Here is a 27733-nt window from a genome sequence, read left to right on the forward strand (position 1 = left end):
ATGTGGTATATTTTGGTTTTCATGTTCAGTCATGTTTATTAAAACATGCTAATTCAAGATATACAGTATAGTGGTAACTGGTACAGAAGCAACACAAAACTATGCAATTACCAAGATAATTATGCCGAGTTTTGTGTGTACAATGTAAAAGAGGCACTAAAGTAATTCAATAATATGTCAGTGCTGAAATAACCCAGTGCTGAAATAACTATCTCAACACTATCCCATTTTTTATCAGTAGAGGGCGCCAACGGACAGTTTTTGTGTTATTTTGATACATGCATTTACTGTACATTGAACTTCAACATCCTGCTAGATTGGCAGAATTGGTAATATGTATATATATATATATATATATATATAAATATATATATATATTGTATATATAGTATATATAGCCAACAAGTTATGTATATTTAAAGAAAAAAACAGCCTGCTTCTCAGCTTAGTATTATAATTGGAAAAGTGTAGTATTAGCATGAAGTTTTTCTCCTTATAGTACACATTTTTGCTCCCTTTTAAATAACTTAACTTCATAACATTTTGACTTAATTTTCTGAATATTGTAACTCTTTCCCAACCCAATTTTCCAAAAAATTGCAGTTGTTTTTTGTTTATTTGTCATAATGATTACAATATTTTTTCATCTTAATATGCTTGTATAATTCAGTGGCTGATGGTGCATTTGGTGCCGGCCAGATTTTAGCCAGTATCAAAAAACAAAACAATAATGATACTAAATATGTGCCATAGCAGGACTTTGAACCGGGGGTCACTCATGAAAAGCGACATAGTCATTAGCAATGTATTATACAGGTGAGCTACAGGATGCATTCAACAAGATAGCCACAACCGCGATAAGATTGCCGGTAGTTATGATATCAGTAGCCTTATCTTTGTATACATAGTCACCAATACACCTGACCGCGTATTGTTACCGCTAGTATATACATATATACACTACTGGAAGTATTTCAACCAAGAAACATGCTACAAATAAAGATAATAGACTATTGGGAATACATTAATATAATTTAATGGAATAAATACTACAATTTAAAATTGAAATGTAGGTCAGTGCTTTTGGTAATGGTTAGGCCAGCAGTGAAGGCCTTGCTGGTACTGATTGCACACCATTAGTATTTTTTTTTTCAAATGTACAAATATTTCAACTTTTATTCATTCATGCATCTATTTTCTATGCTGCTTGTCTTCACTAGTGTATGCTGGAGCCTGCCCCAGCTGACTTTGGGCAAGAAAAGCATGGTACGCCCTGGACTGGTAGATTCGAACTTTTTTTCTTTTAATATTTGATTTAATATTGTGATTTGTTCTCGTAAGATGACATTGTTTCACTTAATTCCTCCAATTAATTAATTGTTTTTTATTTGAAATATGACTGCTTAAAAAAGTATTTTTTGTAGTTTTCTTGTTTAGTGTCGAAAGTGCCGAGTGGTAATTTAAAAAAAAAAAAACAGCTGCCACTGGACCCCAGGCCACACTTGACTTGAGACGGAAGTGAGATGACGTCACAACACGAACCCAAACCGCTGTCTCCACGAGGCGGGTCCTCGAGCTGGCTCGTGAACTCGCCTCCAACTGTCAGCAGAGCGCCGCGTGCCTCACAGCTGCTGCCAGTTCGCGACATGTGTTGCTGACTTGACCGAGCGGGGTGCGGGGAAATACAGCCCGACCTGACAGCATCCATTCGGGCACAAGCCTTCCAAAGCGTGACGTTAGAAGCTCCGCTGGACGGCGAAGGAGAGAATGAGAATAGTGGATGCTGTTTCCACTCGAAGGTACATTACAGAAGAAGAGGACTCATTCACAAGGTAAGCGAACGCGGCAGTTTGAAAGTAAGTGAACGCTAGTTTCCTCAACGTTCTCTTTCATCTTTATTCAATTTCACTGTGAGCCGTGATGGCGATAGTATTCATGCCAATTCTACTAAAAGTGAGTAAATCAGTTGTGTCAAACTCGTTTTCTTTGAGGGACACTTGTAACTGTCAATATACTGTATGTTAGCATAAAAGGTTAGATCTATGTCTATACTGTATGTTAGCATAAATATGAATATAGCATCATAATATTATTACACAATTACCCAACTGATGTGTAGTGAGAATGTCAAGGTGACCAGTAAACATTCAAGTGTTTATTTTTGATAAAAATATGATTGAAATGTCTTTTTGTATGATCAGTTAATATTAAATTTCAGAGGAATTGGACATGGTACATTTTTTTCCCCTGTGAATCTGAAAGGATAAATATATTTTTGAGGGAAAACATTGTTCCCAGGCTCTCGCTAGCCACATTTATCCCCTTGAGTTTAAGAATGTGGAGTACATGAAACAATCCTTTCAGAGTTTATGAGCTGAGAGTTGTTAATGCGGGCATGAAACACTCCCACAGTTTATAGAAGGATTCTCTTTTCAAAACATAATTATACTCTAAAATGGCTTTTGATGTTCCCCTTCTTTGGGATATCTTTTTACACAAGTGAGAAATCTCAGACAACATTGAGGTGTTTGTAATTTTTTTGTCCTGTTAAAACGGGTGAAGGTCCATTTGGACCATTGCATCATTATCCGTTTACATATGTGATGTTTACATTGTCTGACGACATCACTGTAGCCTGGATATATTGCACTTTGAGTCCATTAACTCAAGTGTGAACACAAAATCCAGCACCAAAAGAACCGGACCGAATATCAATGCAGGGACCGTCTGAGAGAGATGTGTCTCAAGTCTGTCTCCCAGCGGACTCGTCCTGACCTGAGCGAGGCAAGCGTCAATCCCGACCGCACCAAAACACAGGATATGATGTCACCAAATGGGAGCTTAACCAAGCGATGCATAGCAACTCCCGACAAAAAGCTGAGTAAAAATGACTGCTGTCCATGCGTGAAGACCCCATTAAGATTGCAGTATGTGAACCGACAAGCGTTGAGAAGTAGGCCAAAGGCTGGTCTGCTGTGCTATGTCATCCATGCCCAGACCTCTTTAAAATGTTAACTGGTTCAAAAAGGGGGGAGGGGGGTGGCCACAGACAGACAACTGGAATAGTAGATCTCCTGCAAGACGCTCTTCCAGATGTCACTATTTACCGTGTCATTGTGTTTTGTCTGCATGTTATTTGTCATTATTCCACTACATTTCATTACATTACATAAACACAATAATAACAGAGGAAAAAGCTGAATAAAGATCAATACCTTTTAATAACAGTGCAGTTAATTTGTATTTGTTTATATACTACCACTACTATACAATTGTGCCTGCTGTACTAGTGTAAAATGATGTTGACATTAAGAGTAAACAAGCTCGCTTTGTGGTGTATTCACTTATGCACGGTTACTATTATGTCCACTTATTGTTAGCTATTGTACTGAGCAGCCAGGACAGAGATACGTATGCCACTTTTGTCACTATGATACGGATATGTTTCAATAAGTTGTTTCCAGTCCTGTGGATATGATCATGCTTTTACTCTATGATTTCCATGTTCATAAAATCGTGGACGGAATTGCGGAATTGGTCAACAAAAACAGAATTTACTACTAAGTGCGGACTCTCGCGGAAATTGACGTAATGAGAATGAAATGTTGTCATTGAATGTTCGAGTTATTCATGTCAAAATGGCGACCTGAAAGTTTAGCGGAAATTCTTCTCAAGAAGTGTAAATAGGAGCTAGCGAGGTTAGCTTAGTTTAGCAGAGCATGCTGGCGTGGCTTTTGCGTGTGCGATTCGGGCTAGGGTATATTATATATTTTTCACTGTATTGTGTTTTATTGCTTTAATATAAGTGAGTTTAACAATGCAAGTTTGGAGTGAAACGTTTATTCTTGCACCCAAGTTGTCGTCACGGTCTTCAAAATAAGAGCGCTGTTTACTACACTTGGCCGTTTGTCATTCCTACATATCACCCAGCGGCTATTTTGAGTTGCCTGAAATCTTTATTCTGTAAATCTTGCTTATCATAATTACATGAAGAGCATTTTCTGAAATGATTACATAAATTATTAACTCATCAGTCAATAGAAGACTGAAATACAAACCTATTCTGAAAAAGAATATACACACCATGTAAAAATGTAACTTAATTGAATGAACAATAGGTCTATTTTTAGTACTGCTTGTGCCAGATAGTAATGAACAAGCTGTGCTGTGGGCATACCGCCATTTTAATTGGGTATAATTTCCCTGTGCAACTAATGATCATGTTTCTCTCCGATGAAGTTTTACATATCTCGCTCCAAAATGTGTTGGGACTAAATAAGATGGTTTTGGGAATTCCCTCAGTAATTGTCATTCTAATGTGTCATTCACGTCCAAAAATACTTCATGTTTACAATCATGTTGAAACGAAATTTCCTTCCATTGGAGTAATATCCATTCCCAGTGCACTGCATGATAATCCTCTTTCTGTGCTTGCAAACATGACTGAACATGAAAACCAAAATATACCACATCACTGGTGCAGTGTAAGCCCCCACCGAAGCTCCAGACCAGCTGGCTGGAAGTGGTTGAATTCATTCTAACTAGGTAACATTGTCTGAATGCGGTCCCTGAGCCCTGTGAATTATTTAGTCTGTTTGGCATTGTAAGACAACGTAGCGCTGCTGTACTGATATACCAACAGTGAAAACTGTATCATGATGTATATCTAGGTATTGCCTTTGCAAGATTATATTTAAATACAGTTGCTGTGATGCATACTGTAATCTATTTAATCACACCCGTCATTAAAACTCCAGATGATAGCTTTTTGCTCACTTCACTGCTTTTATCGTGACTACACCATGACCAGCAAGAGGGTTCATTTATGAGACTGTGGCTACTTCAGTATGAACTTGTGGTTTTCTGTTTAAGAAAACCATTCCCTTGACATCTCTGCCCTTCTCATACCACCCCTCCGAAATATTCTTGTAGTCTGGGAAACAACTGGCTGACCAGCAGCTCCAGTGTGTAAACCTTGGTGTGGTCATTGTTATATATAGACAGGCCACCCCCCGCCCCAAGGTAATGATAGGGAAGCAAGGACCACAGGGTGTTCTGCGCTTAAGATGCGTTCCAGTCAGGGGAACCGGGCCCCTCCCTCAAGCTCACCATATAAACTTTAAGATGTGGAAATTGTTGGGTAGGTTTCGGTTGCTCCGTCTTATCAGCGTTGGAAAAATGATAAGGCAGAGCAGCAATGGGCTCTTGCTCCTCGATGGGCTACGAGCTATTCTCAGCTTTGTTCTTTTTCCACTGTCGCTCTGACGGTTGGTTCACCCCAGGGGCATACATTGTCCGTGTTGCTACTATTTTTAATGTCAAAAAACACAAACATTACTGCCAAAAATGAGACATGGTCAAAAATATTTCTTCCATATGCTCAACCTTTTGCTCCTGGGAGAGGGTAGCAGTGGTGGGATGTTCGGGAATGAATTGGCTTTTTGAAGTGAAACGATGGGAGCCGGTTCTTTGAAGTGAATGAGACAAACGGTACATTCCATTCATTCATTCATTCATTCATTCATTCATTCATTCATTCATTCATTTTCTACCGCTATCTCAGCTGTCTTTGGGCGAGAGGCGGTGGCCAGCCACAATCACAGGGCACATATAGACAAACAACCATTCACACTCACATTCATACCTATGGACAATTTGGAGTGGCCAATTAACCTAGCATGTTTTTGGAATGTGGGACCCACGCATGCACGGGGAGAACATGCAAACTCCACACAGAGATGGCCGAGGGTGGAATTGAACCCTGGTCTCCTAGCTGTGAAGTCTGCACGCTAACCACTCGACCGCCGTGCCGCCCACAGTACATTCCATTTTTATTAAATTTTTATTCTGTTAACGTGGAAATCATAATGTGTTGTGTACTGAAAATAGGAACTCTGTAGCCACCCTGAATCTATGTGTGATGTGTTGAGTTGCCATGACGGCATCAGGAGGGAAATCTGGGAAAGTGACAGTTGACAGTTGGGATCACTTTACTCGTATGATGCCTGTTACATACCTGCTCATCCTTGTGGCGGGATTGTGGCCGACAGCAACCTGTTTTGTTCCATAAAGTGATTAAATAAAGCAATTTCGCTTAATGCTAATTCATGTTCTTCAGACTGCACCATCCCCAGTTTAGTGTTTGGTTTATGCCGAGTGAACCATTTGTGATACCGTTAAGACACAAGCCTTCAGGCTTAATAAAACCAGATGGTGATGACTCTTCCTTTCTGTCCTTTAAACCCAATGTGGCCTTTGTTTGACTAAACAATGGATTTTGTTGTGATCTGTGGACAATCTCCTCTATCCCAACAGGAAAATTGTTAGCAAATAGAGATACAAATCCTTTTGGTTTGGACTCAAACCGAGGCAAGCTCGCAAACGTGTACGGTTAAAGGCTTACTGTTGTGTTTGGATAACCGCAGAGGATTGACTAATCATCACGTGGCAAAAGGTCTTCACAGGTCTTGTCTTACTTTACCATTGCCAGACTTCATCTAAGCTTTTCATTTTCTCGAATGTAATCCTCTGTTGTAAATCCTGCATGTGCTCAAGTTTGATTCTACACTCAAAAAGAGATAATCGGGGATGATGGAAATGGAGAGAGCAGCAATGTTTGCTTATACCGTCTTGAGTTTCCACAATATAGGATTAAATGTTAATAAATTGAATGTTTTCATAGTTAGAGCGTCTGTGACTTTATAGTTTTTAACTTTAGAGCCCTGTAGACACAAGATAACACCCCTATAGCCACCTTTAGACTGCTATTATTCATTCTTTACGCCACATTGCACCACATGGACAGCTTAATTTTAGAGTGGGGTGTGTGACTGATGTGCTAAGCTCCTTGAGCATCACTGTGTCTGTAGCAAAAAATCTTAACATTCGGATGGTCTAAATGACTTAATAGTGTGTGATACTTCTTTGATGTTGAGGAAACTGAAAAGGGGTTGATCTGAATCTTATCAAACAGCCTAAGTTAGCCACAAAATTAAAATCATACAGCAAATTAACACAAAAGGTAACTAAGAAACATACAAGGAGAGAGCAGCAATGTTTGCTTATACCATCTTGAGTTTCCACAATATAGGATTAAATGTTAATAAATTGAATGTTTTCATAGTTAGAGCGTCTGTGACTTTATAGTTTTTAACTTTAGAGCCCTGTAGACACAAGATAAGTGTAAAATTAACACAGTAAATTAACACAAAAGGTAACTAAGAAACATACAAGTACCAGTACGAGTTTAACATAAAAACCACTCATGATTAGGAATTGTCCAATATAGAGCTACCTGCTACTATAATATGCCAATGTTTGTAACTGTACAACTCCACAAAATCCAAAATCCACCACAAGGTTTTATAGATTTTTGCAATTCTGCTAAATAAATAAACATATCATTGGCAGAGTCAGAAAGCTAGGTCTGATTTAAAAAAAAAAAAAAAGACATCTGACAGCATTTTTTCTCAAGTCCGTGTAATGAGCTAGCTCGAATTCAGAACACTTTGCAAGCTGTTTGTGGTTAATGAGCACTGAAAGCTAGCCGGACTATTGATAGAGCTTTATGTCATAACAGGACATGATGTCACTCGGGCCTCTGTCTCAAAGCTTTGTCTCCTTTTAAGCAACCAGGTTATTACAATGTAGTCACACAGAACAGTCGTTGCAGTACTTTCAGTTAAACAAGCCCACCTAACCACTTCCTCCCCAACTCTGCCCCCTCCCACACTCTGTTTTGAGAGATGCAGTTTATACTGTAGTTCTTATTCTCTGTGTAGAATTTATGCAGATGTCTTCTTTGACCTCCTTATGTTTTCTACTGCTTCTCCCCGTTCAAAACAATAGTTCTCAACCTTCCTGTATTTAAAGCCTACGTCAATGTACATTGATATTCCATTATTTGCACAGAACCCCAAAGCAAAAATAACACTGACATGATCATTTGAGACTGTATTCCGTCAAGGTTTTTGTTTGACACTCTTTCACAGTTCTCGTTGAACCTGTTGTTGAAGGAGTGGCAGTGGCTGGTTTCCGTTTCTTCCCGACCCCTACACAATACTATCGGTAGCGAGAAGAGTCAACACAGGAAGTAAGCAGCTTGAACCTATAAGATGAAGCTAAAAAGTCCCCCCCCCCCCCCCCCCCCACACACACACATGAATGTACACTGGATAATAGCTGAACATCATTCTTATTTAGCGAGGATTAAAAAAAACCCAACAATTTTGTGTCCCAAAATGTGTCCCAAATGTATTTAGGTGCGAATGTCACCTTTGAAAACCAGAAAACAAATTAGCAGGGTGCTTAATGAATAGAACCATTAATTGCTTTGTTGGACATTTAATTGCCTGACCAGGTTGGTCATTTAGGCAAAGACAGATGCCGTGAAACACCCAAGATCGAATACAATCAGTTCCGGGATGCTAGTTTTTGGTGGTCAGCCAAATGTATGAATGACTTCACCAATATACAGTAGATCTCCACTTTTCACTGATACCCCTTTTTTCCACTTCCAAACTTTGGTGTCGGTGCTGGACTTGAACAAAACTAAATGTGTTCCCTAGGTTGAGCAGAGTGGTGGGCAGACAGGAAGTGACGTTGGAGGCACAGAGTTGAGTTTTAGTGCAATAGTTTTTAGTCTCGTAGTCTATGCATTCTACTTTACTTATACAGTATTTGTCTATATTACACTTCTTGTTCTTTTCTTAGGTCTATTTGGTCCTTTTGGAATAATTCTTCCCAAAAAGCCTCAAAAAGCCAAAGAACAACAAAATGCAGAATTACTCATTTCATCCACGTTGAACTGATCAGTAGTTGAGGTACACTGAAGATTTCTCCTGTCTTTTGTGATATGCTCACATCTTGCATGAAGACAGTTAGACCTCATAGCTTTTGTGTTTTGTGATCTATTTTGGTCCGTTTCTGGTTTCTTTAGGGAATTTCGATTTGAAAGTTACACAATTAGTGCGTTGGAGATGTTAATGCTTGAAGCTAAGGCCCTGTGATTTCCATGTTAATTGAATCACAGAATTGGCCAATGAAAACAGAATTTACTGATATACCAGGAATCTTGGTGTAATACCATTGTGAGGACATGGAACATTTGCGTGGGGAAGTACTTCCCTGGCAATCTCATCACAAACACTTAACATGCTAAATCATTAGCGAACGTTTGTGAAAAAAACTCGAGCCGACTTAGCTTAGTTAAGCAGAGCATGCTAGCGCGACTTGCGTTGTGTTTTGCTACTTTTAATGTAAGCAAGCGTTTTACAATGCCTGCTGATGTCTACTGTACATCCATTTCTGAATTACAAGGCAAAATTGTCCATAGATTTACCAATTAATAATAAATCTTAGAATATATGCATTTAATTAATGGACATTTTATTCACTAACCCAGAAAATATACAGTCAATGTTGGGAAAATGAGTGTAAAGGGAATGGAAAAAACAAAACAGAATTCATAGGGTTCAATTGCCTCCCCAAAGATTAACACCATATGGATACAATGTTGAAGTAAATACAGGGAAAAGCTACCACCAAGCATATAGCTTACTCAGCTCTTGCTTGAAAAATGTTGACGACATAAGAAAACCCCCTTAAAATAGCCTGGTGTGAGATGCACAAGAACAGGACAAGAACGTAGAACAGTAGACCACCTGTTGGATTGGAAGATCAGCTGCCGTGTGCAACTGACACAGAAACGGTTCATATTATGGATATTGTTCTATTGACTATGAGGTTGTCTTTACAATTGTCGTTTGTGTCATTCTGAGAGAGTGGGTGTCATTTACAATCTCGGAATGAATCATTTTCAGTGCGGGCGTATAAGAAAGTGAACCACTGATGATCCTTTCAAAGTGTTTCTGCTGTGTAAGACTCAAGTGGAATGGTCTTTGCGTGTGTGAGACAGGTGTGTAAACACCTGTTTGTACCAGACATGCCAAACATATTCCTTGGGGCCTTAGCTGGCTGCTGAAAGTGTCTCAGTGAAAGTCTTCCTCATTGCTTTGTTTATGGCAGGGGTCTCAAACACGCGGCCCACACTAGTTTGAGGCCCCCGCCTTGATATGAAAGTTTAACGTTAGCGCGGCCCGCGCAAGTTTGATATGGATGCTGTATGGTATCATGTACCCAGAAAAAATTATTACGTTTGATTAATGTTCATGTTAAACGTTAAATAACTGTTAATAGTTGTCCTCGCTATCCGTGTGGAAGTGGTAAGTTTTTGGCTATTTAAGTTTAAAGGAAATAACTTGAAGGCTACAGATTAGGTCGCTAGCTCTCTAGTTTGCGAGTTAGCAAACAGTTGTGTCTCAAGCAGTTGCGCAATATGTTGTAAATAAAAAGAGTATAAATGTGTATATTGTGTAGAAAAACAAAAAGTAAGATATTTGAGAACAGTGGAATGTTTTATCAGAGCTTTTCTTGTAGAAAATTGGAACCAAAGCGAAGTTTTTAAAATTTTTTTGTTTTTAATAAATGCGTTTTTTTTTTTTTTTTTTGGAAAACCTGATGCGGCCCAGTCTCACCCAGACCCGAGCTCCAGTGGCCCCCAAGTAAATTCAAATCAACAATGTCACTTTTTCTATTTGGTGAATGATGATTGATAGTACATACAGTAGTAGTATGATTATTTTGCATAGTACATGTGGTTTGTTTTCTTCCTATTATAATCATTCCAATGTAATTGACCTTTTGTGTAATATAACCAATAACCTTTAATAATAAGTTTTGTCTCCACATGCTCCGATTTAATTTCAGATTTTGACATGAAGAAGGACATAGACACACTGATAGCAGAGGAACGTGCTGAAATCCTTTCTAAATATGACAAGGTAAGAACGGAACTGCCATTTCTGATGACCACCGTCTTGTCAAAGTAGTCCATAGCATCTTTCCTAATTTATGGTGTGTTTTTGTTTCAGGGCCGGCAAGAGGGTGTCAGTATTGACCCCTGGGAGGATGCTGACTACAGCATTTATAAGGTCACAGACCGCTTCGGTTTCCTTCAGTAAGTTATTCCACTTCACGGGCTAACATTTTCCTGAAGTCTTTAAGATTTTGAGCTCAGTCAATCAGACAGAAGAGTCTGATTGACTCTTCTTTGATTGAAATAATACAATTGTTTTCAGTGTACTTTTACACATGTCAACAGTTGCTGCCAACCTTAGTTCCTCACTTGGACTGTTTCACAAACGGGGGCCGTCGTGACGGAAAGAGGCCTGACCGCGAGTTTTAGTTCTGACTTTTGGGATTGTTAAAAGATTAGTGACTGAGGATCTGAGAGCTTAATTTTGAGCCTCTGGAAACATTAGCAGCCATCCAGGACTTAATATTTAAATTGCATCGAAAAAGTGTTAATAGGACTCAGATTGTCAGAAGAAACAGTGATATACAATTGTGTATCGTCAGCATAATTATGGAAGTTTCTGCCATGTCTACTGATGACCCGTCCTGGAGGCAGCATACTGTTAATGTTAAAACGAATCGGACCTAAAATTGAACCTTGAGGACCCCCTAATTATGGAAGTTTCTGCCATGTCTACTGATGACCCGTCCTGGTGGCAGCATACTGTAAATGTTAAAACAAATCGGACCTAATATTGAACCTTGAGGAACCCCACATTCCATTTTATATTTTCTGTGATGATTGCTAACCTATGCTGACAGATCGCAGTTGCATATTTTATTTGACCATCGCTCTTTTCCTTCTTAGCTTATACCAAGTTAAGGTCTTTTATTCTTATTTATTTGTGTTTTTTAGTGAGAAAGAACTACCTACACCCAGTGTGCTTGAAGAAAAGGTATGCATTTAATTTGAACATCTTTCATTTATCACTTCAGCACTGGACAATATTTTCATTTTTCATTCCCCAGCAAAAGCAGCAGGAGATCGAACGCGTGGAGAAATGGCTTAAAATGGTGAAGAACTGGAACAAGTACAGGAACAGTGAGAAGGTGCGTAATTCGGGATTCCTCTCAGACACTCCCGCAATCTGTGGCGCTAACTCCATGGCTCTCCAAACGGTTAACACGAGGCAAACGGCAAACACATTTTGTATAGCATACTTGTGATTACTGCAGTGTCTATGTATAGTAGTTCAATGTAACTGAAGTATAGTAACCCATCCATTAGTCAAGTGTTAATATGGTATTTATGCAGTCACCAGACCTCAAACCAACTAAAACATGTCATTAGGGGTGTCATGAGACAACCAACTCGCGACACAATATGATGCACGAGATGGGTCCACAAGAACGTGACAAGATTTTAACATTGATTTAAAATGAAGTGTAATGAAAAATATGACTGAACAAATGAACTTTTTATTTTAACCGAGTCACAAAACCATGCGGGTGTGTTTTTAAATTTTTATTGTCCCACAAATTGACACTAAATTATATTGTTGAAGTTCTTTGAGACCTAATACGCCACTGCAATGATAATAGTATAGTAGTAGTAGTATAGTATATATAGTATAGTATAGTAGTAGTAATAGTATAATAGTAGTATAGTAATAAAAAAATAGTAATAAAGTAGTATAATATTTACTTAAATATGCCATCCTTCCCTTGACATGTTCTGGAATTGATGTTTGTAAGATGTATTTTCTCGCAAGTACTGTGTGTTGTCAAACATTTGCAGCATTTCTTGAAATGCTAGCTTTTCAATAGTGGGTGTCAGCATTAATAGCTCCACCTTGTCGCTGAATAATGCCAACTTACTGTTTTTATAGTTTGCAATGCACGCCCCTGCTAGCTAAATATAGCGACTAAATTGTCAACACGGATCTCCTCTACGTATGAGGAGTTAGGGTTAGTGTTGTTATTGTTGCCACAGGTACTAGGAGTGTAGAGCGGAGGGAGTCACCTGTTGTGGCCGCCATTGTGCTTTTTTTTGTTATTAATCTTGATGATGGCGATTAATGGTAACGGTACGTAAGGGCGCAGACAAGTCCGAACATACACATGTTTTGATCTGACAAATCTTAAGTAACTTTGATCAAAGAGTTACTCCAGCTTCTACTTGGACATTAACACACGGCGATGGGAAACACATCTGTATGTCACTCGACGAGTCTGGAAGCATCAAGTTAGGTTGGATTGCAGGGTTTAAAGTGTGTGTAAAACAGTTTATGTGTATAGTTGCGATGCCATAGTTCAGTCTGATTGGGCTTTTCTCCTTGTCACGTCTTGTCACTCCTACATGTCATGCATAGTCACAGTAGATAATACACTGGTGCAATAGAAATACATAACTGTGTCAAGTTGATTGTATGATGTTGATGACTTGTATTGTCCTGGTCCTGTTCCAGTTAGTGAAGCGCGTCTATAAAGGCATCCCCCTCCAGCTCAGAGGCCAGGCTTGGGCTTTACTTTTGGACGTAGAGAAGGTTAAAAAAGACAATGAGGGCAAATATGAGGTATTAATCATACATCTTTTACACATTATCTCCCACCCGGCATCTCTTTTGACGTTTTATGTGGTGTTGTTGTTTGTTTCATCAGAAAATGAAGCTGCAGGCTCGGTACTTCTCCACGGAGATCAAACAGATTGACTTAGATGTCAACAGAACCTTCAGGAACCACATCATGTTCATGGACCGCTTTGGAGTCAAGTGAGTCCTTCTCTGAAAGGCTATCAGAAACATCTTGTATCTCAGCGGGGAAAAATATGGGTCTCTAATTAATATTCGTTTTCTTCACACGGTAAAAAAAACGGAAGCAAAATACATGTCAAACCACATGAGCTCTTCTCTTATTGGTCAGTGTGTGTAAACAGGAAGGATAACATAAATATATTATATGTTGCATTGTTATAAGGAGAATAAGGAAGACATGACACGATCAAACGACTATGCTATCCACATGCATGTTAACCAAGGTTCTGTTAGGGCGTAACCTTTGGCTTCAGGCATCCCCCCGCTCAATACACGCGCTCAGCTTAAAGGGTGGTTTCCTCTCTCTATTTTATTAGTCTTCCTGTCAGTGCACAAAGCCCCACAGGAAATGGCATTTAATCAAAAAAAGCGCACTGACATCAAGTACTGGCACAGGACAATCACACCTACAATGATGCATTAATCGGAGATAATAATTAATCTTTTATAGTAAATAAATATGTGAAATAATTTGTCACACTAACACCGTTCTTTTGGTGGTTACGGTTGTGAGAAAGTGTCATAGTGATCTCGCCTTCCCACTCACGTCTAAGCGAGGCTGAGTCCAAACAGACCGTCCTGCTGGCTTGCCCACTCTTTCCCTACACAGTCAACAGCTGTCCCACTCGCACGTCGACACCGGCCACTATTTAAAGCTCCTTTCCTGTCTCCGTCTCAGTCACTGTTTGTAAGACATCCTTTGTGGTCCACATTGTATTTGCGACCATTAAAAAACATACGTTCAATGGTCATCTTAGTATGTATGGAAGTAATGGATGCTAGCACGGTATTTGGTGGTTGCTTTTCAATGGTGGAATAAAAGTGGCTAATATGTGATTCTAACAGGGATAACCGGTGTTGCTTTGACAATTGTCATAAAAAGAAAGAAGCAACACAACTGGAAGTAAAATGCTAAAAGTCCCTCACATGCGGTGCCTTTGGTTAAGGCCTGAATGAGGAACTGAAGTAACACACAATGTCACACACTTGAAGTTTTAAAAATTTAATCCGGTTTATGCAATTGGCTAAATTGAGACTATTTAAGGATTTGAAGGACACTTAATTGCAGATGCAGCCAGGCATCGTCAGACTCTTTGAAGTGATATTTGCAGCTGTTTTAATGGGAGTTGGGCCCACTGATGACACTCATTTTGGGATATGGTCCTTCAAGGTTCATCACTTTACCAGGGATGCTCTTCCAGCTTCTGTAATTGTTGCCAAACATTCAATATTCTTCTTTCTGACTCTGGTTTCTCCCCCCTGCAGGCAACAGGCACTATTTCATGTACTGGCAGCCTACTCTGTCTACAACACGGTAAGTGATGCAGGTGTGTAAAAACACAAGAGCATTACATAATATTGTGGCGTTCCAGAGCACATACTAAAGCAGAAGTGGCATTGCATCTGGCCTTATTCTGTTTTGTGAGCTGTGTAATCGTGCACAATCGTGGATTTCACTTGGCTTGAGTTTAAAGAAACAACAAACGATATCAAAGCTATTATTAATGTATTGTACTGTATGTCCATATACTATGGAACCTTGGTTTGCGTCATTAATTTGTTCCAGAAGGTCTGACTTTAACTGAAACAGACTCTAACCAAAAAGCCAAAAATGTTTTTATAGTTTAACAATTATAGTTTGATGCAGACATAATTATATCAAAGCTATTATTAATGTATGTACTGTATATCCATACCGTATGGAACCTTGGTTAGCGTCATTCATTTGTTCCAGAAGGTCTGACTCTAACTGAAACAGACTCTAACCAAAACCAAAAAGCCCAACATTTTTTTATAGTTTAATAATTATAGTTTGATGCAGACATACATGATATCTAAGGTATTATTAATGTTTATACTGTATGTCCATACCATATGGAACCTTGGTTAGCGTCATTAATTTGTTCCGGAAGGTCTGACTCTAACTGAAACAGACTCTAACCAAAACCAAAAAGCCAAAAATGTTTTTTTATAGTTTAACAATTACAGTTTGATGCAGAAAACAATTCAAAATGCATATAAATGATGAATGAAAGGAATAAATGAACATTAAAGGTTACAATCTCAGGTAGAATAGAATGCTAAAATGTTATACACAATATTGTTAATATTGTAATGTTGACGACTTGACACTGGGTCTGATGAATTCGGCTACAGTGGAGCATTCTGGGAATTTTAATGATTGTTGATCAGCATATGAACATAGAGAACAGAATGTAGTCAACTGTATTCTATTACGGTGGTGTGGAAAAGTGTTTGCTTCCTTCTTGATTTCTTATTCAGATCATCAAACGACACAACTATGATAACAATGACAACACAACCAAACACAAAATGATACTTTTTTATTAAGGAGGGGGGTAAAAATGCAAACCTACCTGGCCGTGTGTGAAAACATAACTTAAATTACATTAATATATGATATATCAGTCTGGAAAATTGTTATAAAGCCATTTCTTAAGCTTTGGGACTCCAGCAAACCACAGTGAGAGCCATTATCTACAATTGGCAAAAACATGGAACGTTGGTGAACCTTCACAGGAGTGGCCGGCTGAGCATCATTACTCAAAGAGCTCAGCGAAGAAATGAATACTTTGATGTGACCCGGTTAAAGTCCTGACCTGAATCCTATGGAGACACTGTGGCACGACATTAAAAAAGGCGGTTGATGCTGGATAACCTTACAATGTGGCTGAATTACAATAATTCTGCCAAGAGACTATCATTGCAAGTTATCCCAAACACTTGAAGTAATTACTAGTTTTGGGGGTCATTTTTGGATTTTTCTTTCTCCTTAATAAGGAAAACTGCATTTAGTGTTGAGCTGTGTTGTCATTGACGAATATTAAAATATTAATATAAAAATAAGAAATCAGGATTTTTCACACCATTCTGTATATTTATATATGTACGTATATGTAGCGGAGATGGCTACCATCTGGAGTGCTATGGCACTTTTTTTCCGCCACAACATGTCAGTTTTCACAAACAGTGCTTGGTGTGTTTTTCTCATCGGGATGTGTTTTGCGCTTCCTGTATGGAAGAGGTGTTTGAGCCATAGGAAATGGACGTGCTATTCCCTATTACCCATTTCCCTTCCACTCACAAACTGCTCGTAAGAAACTGGGTCAGTGGGAGAGCACGAGCGAAACGGGGAGGGCGAGGTGGTGGTGGTGGTGGGGGGGGTGTTTGTCCTTTCGCCTATGTGACAGCAGTGAAGAATGTGGAGAATGTTGTTTAAGCTCACAGTAATCACAATTACTTCTATCCTTGAAAGGATACTCCGAATGGTAGCGTCCACGGCCCTAATATGGACAAGGGCGTTTTGGTCACGGAATTAAAGTATTCAGAGTGGTAGACAAGCTGAAAACACCCCAAATGTACTGTAGTAAATATTTGAACAACCTTGGTGGAAATGTTTATAATATTGTTACTGGAGGTGCTCCCTTTTTTAAAAAGTCTCCAGCACGGTCTGCATGCCCTAATAATAAATTATTCCTCTCATTAATTCATTATTCCGCTTGAGTTCAACTGTCGCCACTGTCGTGTTCCCAGGAGGTGAGCTACTGTCAGGGGATGAGCCAGATTGCTGCCATGCTGCTCATGTACCTGAATGAGGAGGACGCCTTCTGGGCTCTGTCCCAGCTCCTCACCAACAGCAAGCATGCCATGCATGGTGAGACAACACGTATGGACGCTCACATTGACTGGAAAATGAAGTTTGAAGTATACTGTACATTTATTATACTAAGAGGGAATAATAGGTTCACTCTGGACTGGTGGCCAGCCAATCACAGGGCACATATAGACAAACAACCATTCACACTCACATTCATACCTATGGACAATTTGGAGTGGCTAATTAACCTAGCATGTTTTTGGAATGTGGGAGGAAACCGGAGTACCCGGAGAAAAAACCCACACATGCACGGGGAGAACATGCAAACTCCACACAGAGCTGGCCGAGGGTGGAATTGAACCCTGGTCTCCTAGCTGTGAGGTCTGCGCGCTAACCACTCGACCGCCGTGCAGCCGAGTCACGTTTATCTCATGGGTAAAACCCACGCATGCACGGGGACAACATGCAAACTCCACACAGAGATGGTTGAGGTTGGGATTGAACTCAAGTCTCCTAGCTGTGAGGTCTGCTTGTTAACCACTCGACCACCGTGCAGCCTAGTAATATACATAATATACACAGTATATCTACATATATATATATTACCCGGAGAAAACCCACGCATGCACGGGGAGAACATGCAAACTCCACACAGAGATGGCCGGGGGTGGAATTGAACCTGGGTTTTCTAGCTGTGAGGCCTGCGCGCTAACCACTCAACCACCGTGCAGCCAAAATATAATCCATTCGTCATTATTATTACAAACAAACATGCATACGCAGTCTTTCCGATCATAACTGAGGCAAGTGAGGTCTGCAGTTCTTCGGATGTTGGGGGGGGGTCTTTTGTGACCTCTCGGATGGGTCGTCTTGGGGTCATTTTAGTTGGCCGTCCACTCCTGTGAAGGTTCACCGTTGTTCAATGTTTTTGTCATTTGTGGATAATAGCTCTCACTGTGGTTTGCTGGAGTCCCAAAGCATTATAAATAGACTGATAGAGCTCAATTACCGGTAGTTTCTTTCTGCCGGGGGGGTCAACAGGAGGGAAAAATCACTTTTTCACAGCCTGTGGATTTTTACACATTTGGAATAATGATTGCACATTCATTTCTATTAACCATTTTTCTCAATATGCCTTCAGTAATAATTCATACTGGCTTACAGCGATAGTTTTTACCCCATGAGCATTTGTAAAGAATATAATCTCACTCATCTTAGTATAGTTGGCAAAAGACTTTAAATATTATGTCTCCTCCGCCCACCATTTATGGTCTGCTGATGTGTGTTTTTCCACTGTGCTAGGTTTCTTCATCCCGGGATTTCCCAAACTGCAGCGTTTCCAGGCCCACCATGAGCGGATCCTCTCCAAAATGCTGCCTAAACTGAGGAAGCACCTGGTGAGATACAGCACTCAAACACCGATATAGTATGCTGCTTTATTTGTATGTATTTGCACGGTGGATTGTTTGTCTATATGTGCCCTGTGATTGGCTGGCCACCAGTCCAGGGTGTACGCAGACAGCTAGGATAGACTCCAGCACGCCTGCGACCCTCATGAGGAGAAAATGAATGAATGATTTCCCTCACAGGATATATCAAGTGGAATCTTGGTTAGCGTCATTCTCAATACGCATTTTTATACTTTGACATTTATAGTATGATATTCATTCATTCATTCATTTTCTTCCGCTTATCCTCACAAGGGGGGCGGGGGTGCTGGAGCCTATCCCAACTGTCTTTGGGCCAGAGGCGGGGTACACCCTGGACTGGTTGCCAGCCAAACACAGGGCACATATAGACAACATAATTTAATTTAATTTAATTTAATTTAATTTAATTTAATTTAATTTAAATGCAGCGTTTTAAATTAAATTAAATTAAAACATTTTTTACAAGGTTATGAGGAAAACAAAAAATGAGAAAAAATATTTTAATTAATTTAAATTATAATTTAATTTAATATCAAATAGTCAATTTAATTTAATTTAAATGCAGCGTTTTAATTTAAATTACATTCAATTAAAACAATTTTTACAAGGTTATGAGGAAAACAAAAAATGACAAAAAATTATTTAGATTAATTTAAATTATAATTTAATTTAATATCAAATAAAGTCAATTTAATTTAAATGCAGCGTTTTAATTTAAATTAAATTAAATTAAAACATTTTTTACAAGGTTATGAGGAAAACAAAAAATGAGAAAAAAATATAATTTAAATTAATATCAAATAAAGTCAAATAGATACATAAATAAATAAATAAATAATAATATTAAAAATCAGATTAAGATCAAACTAAAGTAAACTAAAGTAAACAAATAGCATGTTTTTGGAATGTGGGAGGAAACCGGAGTACCCAGAGAAAACCCGCGCATGCACCCACGAACATGTAAACCGAGGGTGGGATTGAACTCGGGTCTCCGAGCTGTGAGGTCTGCGCGCTAACCACTCGGCCACCGTGCAGCCTTATAGTACGACATATAAACAACTATTTGAAATGCATATAAATGGAAGACACTTTTCCTCATAACGTTGTCCTGCACAGGACAAGGAGCAGATGACGTGTGGGATTTACACCACCAAGTGGTTCCTCCAGTGCTTCATCGACAGGGTGAGTGTTTGATTTCACTCATCTTCTCAAATCATCTCAACGTTTTCTGTAGATCTTTTGGATCACGCACGTATCTCTGCATTCCGTTACATAACAGACCCCATTCACTCTCACCCTGCGCTTATGGGACATCTACATCCTGGAGGGGGAGAAGATGCTCACCGCCATGGCCTACACCACCCTCAAGTTACACAAGAGTGAGTCTGAGGCCCGTCGGACGCCTCGCTGTGTCTAATCCAACTCAACGCCGTCGCCCGTCGCATTCTGATTGGCCGAAATTCCGTCTTCCTATTGGATGATAATCAGGAAACGTATTAAGCAAGGCATTAATGTGTCTTTTACTCTCCGTCCAATCAGAGCGTTTGCTGAAGTTTCAGTTGGAGGACTTGAGGGAGTTTCTTCAGGAGCAGCTGGCTGCTTCCTACTTCCTTCCAGATGACGCGGTGGTCGAGGAGCTGCAAGCCGCCATGACTGAGCTACGGAGTAAAAAGTTGGACCAACCCCCCCCAGGTATAGTTCGCATTGAATTTTTTATTTTTTTTATTTTTTAATAATTCATTCCTGTCCATGAATTTCCTTTTATAGCCAAGTCGGATGAGCTGCCAATGAAAGCGCTCGGTCAAGAGAGACCGATTCACCTCCTTCCTCGGCAGCCTGAATCTCCTCTGGAGGTCAAAGGTGATGTGTCTGTTTCTACCCCCCAGCAAAGAATCCTCAGCAGGTCAAATACACCTTCTTTGCCGTCGCCTGACCCGGCTGCGGTGCGCACACAAGCAACGCCGTCTCCCATCATGCCTTGCAGAGCTCCTCCGTTACCCCCAAAAGCGGCAAAACCTTGTGCGGAGTGTGACCCCGAAGGAGAACAGGGAGGGAACCCAGAGGAGCCAATGGAGTGGCCCCCTCCTTATGAAGCGCCTGATTTAGATGATGTCACCATGCACACGCAGGAAGTGTTGGACCTCCCGGATCTGCCGCCCCCGCCCCTGGTTTACCTGGCGGAGGACGCGCGACAAGACCGCATAACGGTCCAGCGCCCCTCTCCTCCCCCGTCGGCGGCTGAGATGAAGCCGTCTCCGAAATTATTCCCTCCCCGTGCCTTCACGGCGTCAGCGTCCGCCCCCCCCAAGCCCACCAAGTTCCCAGTGTCCCTCTTCGTCCCGGCCTCGGCAGCCGACAGGCGCCCTTCCAACACGTCCCAGTACGACAACCTGTCCGAAGCCGATGACTACGACCGCAGCCCGGAGAGGCTGCTGGGCTCCACCCCCGAGGAGGCTCCCAGAATGCACCGCAGTCCACCACCCGTCTTCAACAGAGACTACGACCCCGCTGTGCACCCGCTGCCCCCCCCTCCCGTGTTTATCCCACCGTCACCGTCCTCCCTTTCCCCCTCGCGTTGTGCTCTTCCCAGTTTGCCTCAGGAAGCGGAATACGAAGGAGAGGACAGCTGGGTGGACGATTCCATCATCCCCCCGCCCCCGCCCAGCTTTGCCGACAGACTGTCCCCCATGCAGCGTCACGCCGACACACACGGACCCGCCTCACCCGCCGCTTACGCCAAGCCGTTCTCTCGGGGCCCCAGGGACCATTCCGCATTCCCGGCGCCACTTTTGTACACCAGGTCCATGGCGGGCCAGTCCAGGCCCCCACAGTTGGGGGGCGGGGTGCCGGCGGTCCGATCCAGCCTGGACTTTTGTAGGAGACCCCCAGGTGGGCAGCGGCTACCAAAGTCAGTCACCTTTTGAAATATGGATTCATTATGTTTATGTTAAAAGAATGGCCAGTTATTATTTAGTGTTTGTTTTTTATCACCGGGCACATTTCTAGGATGATCCCTTTGGAAGGTAAGTACTCTTTTTTTTTTTCCAATTCTCAGACTTTGTACTTCAAAGTGTACGCGGTGCACGTTGCCAGTGCATTATTGTATTATTGTAATATTATGTTAGTTATTTCCGACAAAGTGTCTTAAAGTCCGTGGAGGATCTCAATGCTCACTTGATGAAGTGAGCTGGCTCACATTTTGTTTTATGTCAAAAATATATTCAATATCTTTTAGGTCAAAAAGTTACAACAGAAAAATACAAAACAGCCGAAGGGAGCTCGTGGTGTCAGTTATGTTTCCATTGTATTGTTTACCGTGTTAAGGACGGTTCATAAGCCTAAAATGAAGATTGTCTCCCTCTAGTGGTCATAAGAGTACTTGCTGGCGGTTCACTAGTAAAAGTCCCTTATTTTTGTCAGTTACACTGTCAATTCATGCATGTGCACATTATTTTTCTGAATGAAGGCATTTCATATATATGTGTATATATATGTATATAAACCTGTTTTGTTGAACATCATACAAGTTATGTGGTGTTCAACAACATACATATATACACGTGTATACATATATATACAGTTTATATATGTGTTCAAGATACAGGTTGTTGCATTATGTACAGTTTTGTTTTTCCTTTCTCTGATGCGGACAATGTTGACTTCTATTGTGATGTCATGTTATTGACCAATGAAAATTAATCTACACAAGTTTTGTTTTTTTTTACCTTTAATTTATGGTAAAATAGCAAATTTCAGGTAAAGGCTGAGATATGTTTTTCATTGAATTGTCTTATAAAAACAAACATTGCATATGTTTTGTTTTTTTTGTCAAGCAGGCACCGGGTGATTTTGTTTATTGCACTCTCACAAACATTTAGATGTTAGTGTACATAACTTTTTTTTTTGTTTCCGCTGTGCAAAAAGCAAATTATTAATAAAAGACCCTTCAAGAAGATGAGCTGCATGTCACCCACGGACTCCTTTCCCTGTTGAAGAATCACCATCGTACTCGTGTGTCTGAATATTCCAAAATCGATAAATAGCTTCAAATGTTTCAAAGTGCACTTGTGACAAAATGTCATCTAAATGTGTGATTTCTTCCCCACCCAGTCAAGACGAGCTGAAGTTCAAGCTTGCAATGCAACCATCAGAAGTAATAGAATTCATTTTGGTAACAGTCCCATCAGCGGCGGACGGCCAGTAAGTAACAGCGACTTCCCACCGACTGACTTCCCACCGAAGCCGGCAGTCCCAAGTCCCCGGTCCGTCATATCCTGAGCTGACTTATGAGGTTCGTGAGTGAGCTGATGCTGTCCTTGAGTTTGGAATCTTCCTCCTTCCCCAGGGACACGCCAGCGAGGCGCGTGGAACCGTTGGATCCCAGGAGGCACGGCAAGCTGAAGAACACCTCCGCTCCGATGCCGCTCCAGCCCTGACGGAGATCAGGGGCGTCAAATTAAATTGCACAGGTGGGCCAAAAACTCAAAGCAGACTTAAAGTAAAACTGCACTTTTGGGGGGGAATTTTGGGGGGGGAATTTTGTCCATCATCCAAGTCCTTCCAAGTTCCAACATAGTATTACATGTTATCATGAGGCGTTTACAGCATGGATGTGGTTTTTGGAGGTTTATCAGGTGTGTCCAATAAGTGTCACCTGGGCAAGTGTGGTGATGGAGTGGACCTTCTTCCTGTTTGTCAAGATGCTGTTTGTGATGTCAGCGACAGACAAACCAACAGACCACGAACGCTGACCTCGATTCTTCATGATGTCGAAAGCTCTGGAAGAACACATCGGTCAGATCTGCGTATGTACGTTCCCGTTTATGTAAGTCAACATCCTGGCTTTACCTGCTGAGCAAAGGTTTAGTGGAGCTGAATCCGGCGATCTCGGGCTGCTTTTGGGAGCCCGGTCCGGTGTTACTCATCACGGGGACTGCACCAGATAGTCGATAGTGTAGCGATCCTACGTACAAAACACGGCGTAGCCGACTCACCTTTGTTGTCTGAAAGCTCGCCAATGACCCAGGCCTCCTTGTGAGTGTTTAAGTTGATATCCAGCACGTGGCTAAGACGCTCCGAGTCCAGGTTGCAGCCCACTCCTATGACTTGAGTAGGCGGCAGGCCGCTCTGCCTCCACGCTACGTGGGTCATGATGTCCACTAGAGGCCAAGCACAGAGAAAAATAGACACTTCAGAAAAAATGACTCTTAGGTAGGCGAGACGCCTTGAGTCATGTTGATAATTCATGTTGATATCATCCTCTATACTACTCTTTATATATATTTTATACATACTCGCTCACACATAGCTGATGTTATTTGTGGTGGATCGCCACGAGTCAATTTGGACCGCTACAGATAAATTTGGTGATACCGTTTATTATTTTATTTGGTGCTGCCTGTTTGCCCTCAAAGTACGGTCATGAGTTAGAAACTCCGCATTGAGAGGATCCAGATGAGTTGGCTCGGCCATCTGGTCAGGATGACCCCCCCCCCCCCCCCCCCCCCCCGGACGCCTCCTCAGGGAGGTGTTTAGGGCACATCTGACCGCCACAGATGACGTGGTCGCACATTATAAACGCATTTGGTTATCAATAAAAGTACAATATTAGACGTACAATGACGTGTACGTCGTCTTTAAAATCATCCTTCCATTTTTCCCGCTTATCCGGGTCGTGGGGGCAGCAGTCTCAGTAGGGAAGCCCAGACTTCCGGGTCCCGGGCCACCTCCTACAGCTCCACCGAGAGAACACCAAGGCGTTCCCAAGCCAGCTGTGAGACATAATGCCTCCAGCGTGTCCTAGGTCTGCCCCGGGGCCTTTTTCCCGGCTGGGCATGATGCCCGGAACACCTCACCAGGGAGGAGTCCGGGAGGCATCCGGACTAGATACCAAGAACCACCTCAACTGACTCCTCGTCTTTACTCTGAGCCCTTCCCGGATGACTGAGCTCCTCACCCTTATCTCTTAGGGTGAGTCCAGCTACGCTACGGTGGAAACTCATTTCAGCCGCCTGGATCCGTAATCTCGGAATCTCATTCTTTCGGTCATGACCCAAAGATCATGACCATAGATGAGGGTGGGAACATAGATCCACCAGTAAATTGAGAGCTTTGCCTTCCGGCTCAGGTCTCTTTTCACCACGACGGTCCGGTACAGCGACCGCATTACTGCCGAGGCTGCACCGATCCGTCCGTCGACCTCACGCCCCCACCATCTTTAAAATCAGTGCACATGGAATATGAATGTTTAGTTGTCGTGCTTTTGTCTACCACGTGTTCCTTACCAGGCTGAGAGGCGATGAGCATGATAGCGTTGGGGCTGAGACGTGCCAACTTTGGAATGAATCCTTTGAACAAGTCTACGTTGGTCTGGACCACGCTTACGTAGGACTGCTCACCGCTCCACGCGTTGGCCGTGACCACGACGACCCTGGAGCCCGCAGAAGCTGACAAATCTAACAGAGGAGTGAAAATTAAAAAAAAAAAATGGCTTCCCTTATGTGGTAAGCAACACGGAAAGTTACACACCCTTGGACACGTTCACCTTCGGCAGCTTGAAGATCTCCAAATCTGTGCTCCCTCCCTTGGCGGAACTCTCGGCGACATCAACGAAGACAAGTTGATCCACGTTACACTTGGGTGGAGAACAGAAGCAAAACGGAGAGTTGCATCTTCTTTCCACTGATCAGTTAGATTAAAAAAAAGGTGCAAACCTTTGCCAGAATGGTCATGACTGATGCCATCCCTAAATCTCCAGCTCCGATGACAGACACTTTATGACCCGAGTGATCGTGATGTCTGATTGAACCTGAAAGGTGACGCAGTAGCGTTACAAATACCATCCTGATTACATGTGGAACATCGAAAAAGTAACGCACTATCACTAATCTGGAGATTATTAACAAATGCCAGAAGCTCATGAGGATCTTGATGGTCTCCTTCCGGTTTGGAGGTCAGTGGAGGATCCTCTTGAAACTTTGAAATCATCTCCTCCAGAAGCTCCACCACAGATGACTTAGGCTGCAACAAACAACAACAACAAATGAGAACCAGAAGACTGAAAACGCACACGTAAGACAAGTAGCACATACATGATCCCAGTTGTGCAGCACCGGCAGGTAAAGGCGTCCACGGGCATCCACGTGTTTGCCCTCCCTGACAATCATGTCCGGGGTGGGCCTCAGGAGACAAATGGGAGGTGTGACCGGGAAGGAGTCCATCAGCCAAAGCTGAATGGGGAAGTTGTAGGAGCGTCCTATCAGCATAAAAGACATCAGTGTGGTAGGTTCCATCACGTGACACGCCCCTAAATGTAAATCTCACCTTCATACTTGACTGGAAGGTTACCATTCAGTTTCAGTAGATCTTTCTGCGAGCCGTCATTGAATGCTGTGGTTTTGAAGAAGTGAATGAAAAGTCAACTGTGACGTGTTTGAGTGAACTGTGAAGCGTGTGAACGCAACTTACTGTACGTGCCGACAGAGGGCGCCATCCCTGGGAAGGCGTTATCGATTTTATCCAGTTCCTCAAGAGCAACATCGCGGAATTTGTACTAAAAATAGTCAAGACAGATAAACACGGCATTGATCCTGGGGGAAATTTGCAGTCTCAGACACAACGATAGAGAAAAATAATTAAATTAGAAAATACTGTGTCTAACGTTGAATGTTTTTTTGGGGGTTATTATTAATGTATTTGGTAATGGTAATGGTTTTATTTCATTTGAACATGCATCAGATTACAATTGAGTGCATCCCATAATCAGTTCCCAGTTCCACATGTCCAAAAGGAGTAGGAAGAAGCAAAGCTTATTAAATCCTACCCCTCCATCTGGTACTTTTACAATCAGTAACTGTTACATTTGTTCACTTCCTGCTTTCATAATATAGTTTAAGGTTTTTTTTTTATTTTTTTTATAATGTACCTCGTACGAGGTGATATGAGCATCCTTACTCAATCCATTCCATAGTTTGATTCCACATACTGAAATGCTATGGCTAGCATAACGTAGTCCTAGCATAGAAGTGTTTCAAATGTACTTCTTCCCTGAGATCATATTTCTCCTCTCTTGTAGAGAAGTATTGGATGACATTTTTTAGCTAATTGGTTATTTTTAGCCTTATGCATTATTTTAGCTGTTTGAAGATGAACTATATCAGCAAGTTGAAGTATTCGTGATTTTAGAAATAAGGAGTTAGTATGTTCTGTGTAGGCGCCATTATGAATTATCCTTACTGACCTTTTTTGCAGTACATTTAGCGAGTGAAGATTGCTTTTATAGTTATTAGCCCATATTTCCACACAATAAGTAAGATATGGTAGAACCAGAGAGCAATTTACGGTATTTATTATAATAAATACCATTACAACAGAATGAAGAAGCATTCCATTTGTAGAATTGTGTTTTTTTTTAAATTGGAATGATAAAATATCTTAACACACGCACAAATAAATTCAAGAGGGAGTATTTTTCAGCTTTTCAGGTTTTAAACAGCTGCTAATGGTATGCTACTAGCCGTACTGGAGATATGTTATTAACTCAGGAATGTATTAATTAAATATCAAAAGACATGTACTTCATGTCCTATATTTTAATTAAATCTCGTAAAACTAATCGTCCAGCATTTCCTTGTCCCAAAGTCGTAGTGGTTGAGCTGGTTTAGCCAGTCGTGACATCTGACAGCTACACCTGTGCTAGCATGCTATGCTAGCTGACTTTTTTTTACAGCGCTCTTCGTAGTTCTAACGACGTCATTAAACGTTTTATTTGACGTCATGTATTTTAAACTCACCTTTGAGAGGACCCGCTGTATTTTCTCCGAACGAAGGTCCATTTATTTAGGTAAAAAAATTATATACAGTGGACCGCGGTCGCTCGATGTTCTTTACTCTTCCGCAAACTTTTAGTAGCTAAGGTAATGCTCCGCCCACTCCGATATATTCCAAGTACGGTAGCCGAGAGGCGAAGTCTCAGCATGTTTATTTAAAAACGCATTCCATATATAAAATAGTCAATT

General features: G+C 41.2%; 2 protein-coding genes across 3 annotated transcripts; one reads left to right on the forward strand and one right to left on the reverse strand.

Moving 5' to 3' along the window:
* The first annotated feature begins 1553 nt into the window (after window positions 1-1553).
* si:dkeyp-19e1.3 (USP6 N-terminal-like protein) lies at window positions 1554-24180 on the forward strand. 2 transcript variants are annotated; one of them, XM_058075926.1, is made up of 15 exons: window positions 1554-1832; window positions 10768-10841; window positions 10932-11017; window positions 11771-11810; window positions 11884-11964; window positions 13323-13430; window positions 13516-13625; window positions 14934-14982; window positions 17223-17343; window positions 18589-18683; window positions 19833-19898; window positions 19996-20095; window positions 20256-20408; window positions 20484-20619; window positions 20701-24180. In XM_058075926.1, exons 1-15 carry the CDS (start codon window positions 1781-1783, stop codon window positions 21638-21640), a joined length of 2211 nt encoding a protein of 736 aa, XP_057931909.1. In that variant the 5' UTR covers window positions 1554-1780; the 3' UTR covers window positions 21641-24180. The 2 variants fall into 2 exon arrangements, with proteins under 2 accessions (XP_057931909.1, XP_057931908.1); XM_058075925.1 differs by having other exon boundaries at window positions 20484-24180.
* Window positions 22446-27673, reverse strand: LOC131131321 (ubiquitin-conjugating enzyme E2 variant 3-like). Its single transcript, XM_058075928.1, has 12 exons — window positions 27509-27673; window positions 26184-26268; window positions 26040-26105; window positions 25808-25971; window positions 25595-25736; window positions 25430-25524; window positions 25245-25350; window positions 25001-25171; window positions 23711-23875; window positions 23565-23649; window positions 23371-23494; window positions 22446-23148 (listed from the first exon to the last, which is right to left on the reverse strand). The coding sequence occupies exons 1-12, from the start codon at window positions 27548-27550 to the stop codon at window positions 22984-22986; spliced, it is 1410 nt and encodes a 469-aa protein (XP_057931911.1). The 5' UTR covers window positions 27551-27673; the 3' UTR covers window positions 22446-22983.
* Window positions 27674-27733: the final 60 nt, after the last annotated feature.

This window comes from Doryrhamphus excisus, chromosome 6 (genome assembly GCF_030265055.1).
Source record: "Doryrhamphus excisus isolate RoL2022-K1 chromosome 6, RoL_Dexc_1.0, whole genome shotgun sequence".
Taxonomy (NCBI): Eukaryota; Metazoa; Chordata; class Actinopteri; order Syngnathiformes; family Syngnathidae; genus Doryrhamphus; species Doryrhamphus excisus.